At 40.3% G+C, this 7,907-nt stretch overlaps 1 protein-coding gene across 1 annotated transcript in view; it reads right to left on the bottom strand.

The window, feature by feature from the left end:
- Window positions 1-7,907, bottom strand: part of LOC102876931 (EGF-like module-containing mucin-like hormone receptor-like 1-like) — a 145,344-nt gene that overhangs the window by 87,126 nt on the left and 50,311 nt on the right. Inside the window, exons 8-11 of the mRNA XM_006896411.1 lie at window positions 6,318-6,458; window positions 6,088-6,234; window positions 3,053-3,141; window positions 1,653-1,736 (exon numbers count right to left, since the gene is read on the bottom strand). Of these exons, the coding sequence (XP_006896473.1) occupies window positions 1,653-1,736; window positions 3,053-3,141; window positions 6,088-6,234; window positions 6,318-6,458 (461 nt within the window). The remainder of the gene's footprint in view (window positions 1-1,652; window positions 1,737-3,052; window positions 3,142-6,087; window positions 6,235-6,317; window positions 6,459-7,907) is intronic.

The raw sequence follows: 7,907 nt of genomic DNA on the forward strand, positions 1-7,907 counted from the left end.
GGCACATAACAACAACATTTTGTTGAATTACTTTTCTTTGGAATGGGCACAAATATAGATTCTCTTTATCAGTTGACAAGAGATCTGTATCTTCCAAATTTCTTGGTATTGATGAATGAGCATCTCCAGCACTGTTGTTGAAACATCTCACTTGGCATTCCATAAACCCCTGGAACCTTGCTTTGTGCCAGTACTTTCAATGACCCCTGACGTTTTCCTTTAAAATAATTCATTAAAACCAACCTCTTTGTAAACCTTCACTAAAATAAAATTTTAAAAACATTGGTTCCCCCCATAATGTGAAAATATTGTAAAAGAAGGAAGATAACATCTTACCTGGATCCACAATCAATACCTATGGAGACAGCAGCCAAGGAATCACAACACAAGTTGCACTGGTGAAACTCACTGTCAAGGACCTATCCGAAGTTCTAAATAGCAAGGATGTTGTTTTAAAGACTCAGCTATACTGGATCCAAGCCATGGTCTTTTCAATTCCTTCTTTGCATCAAAATGTTGGATAATGTCCCCATAGATGGATTAAGTAAATTGATTAAGCCAAATCTGGTGGCTTTGGTGGCCTAGTGGCAAGAAGCTGCACTGCAATCCTGAAGGCAGACAGTTCAAACCCGCCAGCTGCTCTGTGGGAGAAGGATGGGCAAGCTTCTCCTGAGTCATTAACTGCCTCTGAAAACCCACCCGAGTCAGCCATGGATCACTTCTGGCTCACTGGTACACAACAACAACAAGCCAAATCACACAATAAAAACATTAAGGTATTGAAGAAGAATGAGGTCTTAAATCTATATACGTTATTAACAAAGCATTCTACAAAAACTGTATTCTATGCCCTACTTTGGTGGATAGTGACTGAAGTCTTAAAGCTCTAAGTGGCCATCTAAGATATAGCTGTTCGTCTCTTCCTGTCCAGAAGAAGAGGAGCAAAGAAAATCAATGTCACATAAAAGCAATTAGTCCAAAGGATAAACGGACCACAGGAACTTCAACTTCTACTATGCTGAGACCAGAAGAACTGCATGGTTCCTAGCTGCCATTACCGGCTGCTCTAAAAGGGACCACAGTAGAGGTCATGGACAGAGCAGGGAGAAATGTGCAACCTGTATTACAACAGCGATCATTTCTCTGGTCTGATAGAGACTTAGGGAGCCCATGAGACTATGACTTTCAAGAACCCTTTGAGCCTGGTATTAATCTCATCTCTGTGACTCAACTTTCTGCCAATCATTAGACATAATTATAAAATGAGCCACAGTATTGGGGAGGGAGTCACCCCTTAGCGCAAATAATCATACAAGGTTCAAAGGGCACCATTTGCCCAAGGATCACATGCAGAAGATGGGAAGGGTTAGGATAGAAGATGAATGGGAATTGGAATCACAGAGAGATTCATGGGAAGAATATTGTCATAATATGAGGACTGTAATTAATGTAAAAACCAAAATCTACCTGAATGACTGAACTAAAAAGCAATTGCTTCACAAACTTTCACTTCAAGTACACATACACATATACTACATTACAACACACACACACACACACACACATTTATACTCCCTAACAAAGTGCATGGACTATTAAAACAAATTAAGGGATAATTCAAAACACAGTGCCAAGGAAGACTTGAAAATTACCTCCAGAGAAATGGTGGTGTTTTTGTCCTCACAAACATTGTCCAAAATGCTGATGGTGGCATTCATCAGAGCACAAAAGGGCACCTGTGTCACAGAAAGAAGAACATTGAGTTATCCCTCAGACTGTCATGACATCCAGGGAACTGTGGGGGTGGAGCTGAAATTACCTAACCTTATCTGAGGTCCTGACCTCCTGAGATGCTATAGGTCTCTAGAATCCTCCACAATATATGTAAAACCTCACCATTTTATCAGAATTTGACTAGCATAATCTTTCTTTTCTATGAATTAAAAAGCATAAATACCAAAAATATTTAGTAGAATCAATGTTGTTTGTTGTTGTTGTTGTTATGTGCCGTCGAGTCGCCTGCGACTCATAGCGACCCTGGCCCAAGGTGCTTGGGAATTACAAGGCTGATTAATAAGTTCAGATAGTGCTTTGTCATCATTAACATGCAACTCCAATGTTGTGGCCCAGGTCGGCTGTACCAGCTCCTGCCATCAGACCTAAATTTCAGCAGGTGAGAAGGTAAGAAAGGGGAAGTTGAGCTTTGTTACATATTTTTAGGGGTTACAAAAAACAAGTAGAATGGAGAGTAACTGCTTGATAGTTACAAAGCTTCTTTCTGCGATGATAAAAAAGATTCTCATACGTTGATTCCACAGAGTGGAACAGTTCTAGGGAGCTCTGGTGGCCTAGTGGCAAGAAGCTGCACTGTAATTCCAAAGGCATGTGGTTTGAGTCCATCAGCTGCTTTGCAGGAGAAGGAGGAGGAGTCTCTTTCCATACAATTAACTGCATCTGAAAACTCACCAGAGGGTCAGCGATGGGTCAGATCCAACTCAATGATTAACAACAGCCAGTAACAGGTAAATATTGATAGTTGTAGAGGGGCTTGAGGCCTTTTGTTCATTGGGTCACTATGAGTTGTGCTCGACTTGAAGATAATCGACACCACCACCACTATTAAAGTATATGGCAATTTTATATAAATTATATTAATATCCATAAAATGGGATATCTCTCAGCAATGAAAGAGAACAAAGTATTGCAATGACATGGCTGAGACATGAAAACATTGTGATCTGGGGTCATAATATTAAAGTGTAGGATCAAATGTCCCACTTTTCCCGTTGAATTGTAGATGTGATGGCAGGTGCTGAAGCAGCCACTTTGGACTACAGAATGGGAGTCTTTTAATGATGATGACGATAGCAGAGGACTGAGTAGCCATCATGTCAACTCTCGCAGCTGATGTTCAGATTGTTACAGAGGAAAGAAAGACACAACATACTGAAAGTATGGTTATCTTGGCCTTTATTCAAGCTGCAGAAACAATATTCTAATTAACTGACTCCTAGGGAATCCTAACAAGGTAGGGACACTTTATAATGCTTACATTTTCAGACTCCATCGCTGTTCTTTCTTGGCATCTTTGGGCCCATTCTGTGTCAGATATAATATCTTCTTTACACTTGAATGGAATTTCTGGGAAGGAAACATAAGCTACCAGACTTCAACAACAACCAGATTTCAAACACAAAGAGCCTTCAACCGCAACCAGACTTCAACCACAACCAGACTTCTGCAACCACAGGAAATTTGATTATCTCACACATCACAGCTTAGACAATGATGAAAATGAACAGGCACACATTACAAGAGCAGGGATTCCAAGCAGCTTGATATTTCACGAAAAAGAACAAGTATTCCAAGTTTCTTCCAAATTGTGTCAGGATACATAAACTAAATCCAATAAAAACTAACAATCTGTTGCCTTTGAGTCCACTCAGGCATCTGGCATCCTCGTGTGCCACACAGCAGAACTGTTCTCCATGGGCTTTTCATCCTATGATTTTTATGGAAGCAGATTTCTGGGCCTCTCCTCCACGGTGCAGCTGAGTGGAGCAATGCCGCTGTGCCTTCCTGGCAATTCAAATTCACCAGTGAGTCTGAAGAAGAAAGACGAGCAGCCTCCTCTCATCCCATCGACAGCCTTGGAAGCCCAGTGTAGGGTCAGCTATGGGTTGTTCGTGACTGAGGAGAATATGAGGATTCCCCCACCCCCAGCATTTTTGTTGGCAAAAGTTCTGAAATTCTTAAACTATCAAGCAAGGTCCTACAGAATCTCACTCTGATCTCTAATGCCATTTTCCCTTGTCACTGTCCTGTCTTAAGCCCACAAATATGATTTGTTCTTTGTCCAATCCAAACTGTACATCTCCTTCTGACTCAGGGCCGTTGCACATGTCATAACCTAGACCACTTTGATCTCCATTCCCCAGCTAACAAATTTACACTTCTCTGACTTTCTTTGTTAAATGCCATTGTCTCAGAGCATATTTAATAATAAATATTCCCTTGTGGCTATTTGTGTGCTATTGAGCCAATTCTGATTCTTCGTAACCCCAGGTGATAGAGTATAACTGTTGTGTAGAGTTTTCTAAGCTGTAATCTGTACAGGAACAGGTCACCGGTGCTTTCTCACATGAGGCTGTTGAGTGGGTTCAAACTTCCAACCTTTCATTTAGGAGTTTAGCACATATGCCATGAGGTCTTCTAAAATGTCCATGTTCATTTCTGTGAGGTTTCAATATCGTATTTCTGTGCTTATTAAATAATTGCATGTACTTTCTGCTTCCTTTGTTAGAATGCAAGCTGCTTGAAATAGTATGACTAATACACCCATGATTGAATCCTCAGTACCTGAAAAAAAAAAACCCACAGGCAAGAAGATAAATAAAAAACAACAAAAGAAACAATTGCCACCTAGTCTGTTCCAACTCATGGCAAACAAATTTGTTTCAGAGCAAAATTGAGCTTCACAGCATTTTCTTGGCTTTAATATTTATGACAGCACATCGTTAGCTTTTTCTTTCACAGTGCCACTGGATGAATACAAACCACCAATCTTTTGATTAATATCCAAGTACAGAGTGATCCACCTAGATACTTAAAGAAAAAAGTGTCATTACTATTAGGTATTTCTGGTCTGTCTCTGTCAATGTTCGTTCAAGTCTTTTCTGGATAATCTTCAGTAGGATTTTGCTATTGTGTTATATTAATGATATTGTTCAATAATTTCCACAATCTGAAGTGTCATCTTTTTTTGGAATGGGAATAAATATGGATCTCTTCCAGTCAGTTGGCCAAGTAGTTTTTCTCCAGACTTCTTGGCATAACTTGGTGAACACATGCAGGGCAACATCTGTTTACTGAAATACATCAATTGGAAATTCCTAGGGCTTTATATTTTGCCAAGTCCTTCAGAGAAGACTAAACTTTCTCCTTCATTACCATGCCTCTTGATCATATATGGTTTCTTAAAATTCTTCTGTGTTCTTTTTGGTACAATGAGTCTGTCTCCTCCTTCCATCTTCTTTTAATGCTTTCTGAATCTTTCAATAATACCAGCAGTCAGGAGGAAATGAAAAGACAGATTGCATCGGGAAAATCTGCTGTCATGTACCACTCCAGAGTGCTGAAGAGCAACAATGTCAGTCTAGATACAAAGGTGTGCCTAATCCAGGCCATGGACTTCTCAATTACTTGTTCTGCTTCAGAGAGTTGGACAATGACTAAGGATGACAGAAGAATAGATGCCTTCAAGTTGTGGTGCTGGAGAAAAGTCTTGAATATATCATGGACAGCCAAGAAAATAAATAGATCTGTCTTGGAGAGGGTGAAACCAAGTCTCTCTGTGGAAGCTAGGATTTTGAAGCTCCATTTCCTTACTTTAGGTATGTGGCCAAGAGAGATTGGTCCTTGGAGAAGGACGTCATGCTTGGAAGGGTGGATGGACAGCACAGGAGAGGATGACCCTGAATAAGATGGATTGATATAGTAATTGGGGCAATGGGGGTTTGTGTGTCAGAATTAGTGAGACTGGCTTAGGACAGGGCAGAGTTCGGAGCTGCTGTACATAAGGTCACTATACATCTCAGAAGCCTCAATGGTACATAACAATAATAACACATTATGGCAGGTTTGGAAGCGGGAGTGGCATCTACTTCCTAAACAACATGCCTCTAGAAACACTAAGAACTTTGATAAATGTTTATAGTTATAGAGGGGCTTCAAGCCTTTTGTTCATAGGGTTGCTATGAGTCATGCTTGACTCAAAGGCAATCATCAATAACAACAACTGTTAGGTGCCATCGAGTTTGCTTACAGCTTCAGCCACCGTCTCAATTCATTTTCTTGAAAGTTTACTTTTTTCTTTCACTAGCCCCGTACTGTACCAAAAAATGAGTAAAGTAAAAGTAATGTATTCAGTGACTGGATTAATATCTTCGTAAATAAATTGTCTGTAAAGCAAAAATAATTTCTCAATGTGGAATTTAGAGCAAGAGTTAAAAGATAGGGAGAGTGAGATTTTATAGCTAATGCAAAACACAGTCTTCACAGAAAAAGACACACACATGAGATAGTTACTTTCGCAGATGGGGCTGCCATCTTTCCAGAAGTCTTCTGGGCTGAGATGAAAGCCCACCATGCAGCTACAGTTGAAGGATCCCCACGTATTGGTACAGACAGAATTGGGACCACACAGTGAGGGGTCTTGGTCACATTCATTAATGTCTGCAAGAAACTCGACAATATTAAGGCACTGAGGAGAACAGTGATACCTACTTGCAGGGCGGGCTAGCAAGCCCTCTGCTCACCTCCACAATACGCCTGTCCTTCTGTGAACGTCGGCTCTCCACTGCTTGACACATAGCCAGGCAGGCAGGTGCAAAAGTAGCTTCCAGGAGTATTGGTACAGGTTGCTCTCCATTTGCACTTTTCAGTGCATTCATCAATATCTGTGAGGCAGAGAATGTTTGAGAGGGCAGGTTGGGCAAGAGGCCAACACAAACCATGCTTCATATGGATAGAAAACAAAGATTATTAATAGTAACCAGGGATGAGAAGGAGGAATGAAAGGCTTTTTTTTTTCCCTTGGAGAGCATTGAATTTCTATTAATACTGGAGCTTTTTAGAAAAGGTTATCAATAATAGGGGCACACAATTTAAAAGATAATTAGTGCTATGGATTGAAGCTGCGGAAGTTGTATATTTTCATGATAGTTTTTAAAAAACAAATACTAACAAGGGTGCAAAAATGGCATACCCACTTGTAAAACCAGCAATTTTTTTATAGAGTATTGAATATGCACTTAGCATATCATTTGGCACTCTCCTGTGATTTAATTCAAGGGATATTAAAACATATGTACACCCACAGACACAGACACAGAAACAGACACACACACACACACACACACACACACACACACACACACACACATTGAAAGGCTTGGACAAGTTTCGCCACACTTTCAAATAAAATAAATGAGTAAATAAGCTACAAAATGACAAGGGAAGGACTTTTGAAAGTATAATGTTACATTAAAGAAGCCAGTCTGACCATATGATTGTCTGATTCAAAATGGGCAAGTCCAGAAGAGGCCAGAATGGTGAAATGTTGTCTCACATACTCTGGGCGTGTTATCAGTAGTGACCAGTCCTTGGAAAAAGTCACCATGGTGTGAACAGAGGATGACCCTCAACGAGCTATGCTGACACAGGAACTACAACAATAGGCTTGAGTCTGGCAGAGACCGTGATGACGGAGCAGGGTCACTGTGTGTCGTGGCTGACTCAACGGCACCTCATAGCCACAATCCCAGGAATGTCAGTCTTTATGTGTTCCATTTCAATTTTGACAAATTCCAATTTTTCCAGATTTATACTTTGGGTATTCCAAGTTCCAGTTATTAATGGATGCATGGAACTGTTTCTGCCCTTTTTGAGGTGAGCCGCATCGATGAAGAGTCTTCTTAGCTAAAGGATTTTTCCATCTGAGTCTTTAAGGAAGATCCTAGAGTGTGGAGGCTGCTCTTTCTCAGTCACATTTGACTTCCAACCTGTATAACTCTTCTTCTGACACTGCATTACTGTCCTGACACTAAGTAGGGTTTTCAAGGGCCTATTATTTTAGACATAATGTACCTGTCCGGCTTCTTAGCCTGTCTGAGCATGGACGCTTCACTAAAATCTGTCAATCATGGGTGACTCTGGTATTTAAAATATTGGTGGCATAACTTCCAGCATCATACTGACAAACAAGCCACCATAGTATGACAAAGTATTAAAAAGAATGACAGCAAAGCTGAATTGAGAAGAGGTTGTGGAATAAGGAATATTGTTACCAGCATCAAATGGGTCTTATTTGAAAGGATAGAATACTAGAAAGATATTTACTTGTGCTT

Source organism: Elephantulus edwardii, unplaced genomic scaffold, assembly GCF_000299155.1.
Source record: "Elephantulus edwardii isolate Elephantulus edwardi_28Jun2011 unplaced genomic scaffold, EleEdw1.0 scaffold00185, whole genome shotgun sequence".
NCBI lineage: Eukaryota > Metazoa > Chordata > Mammalia > Macroscelidea > Macroscelididae > Elephantulus > Elephantulus edwardii.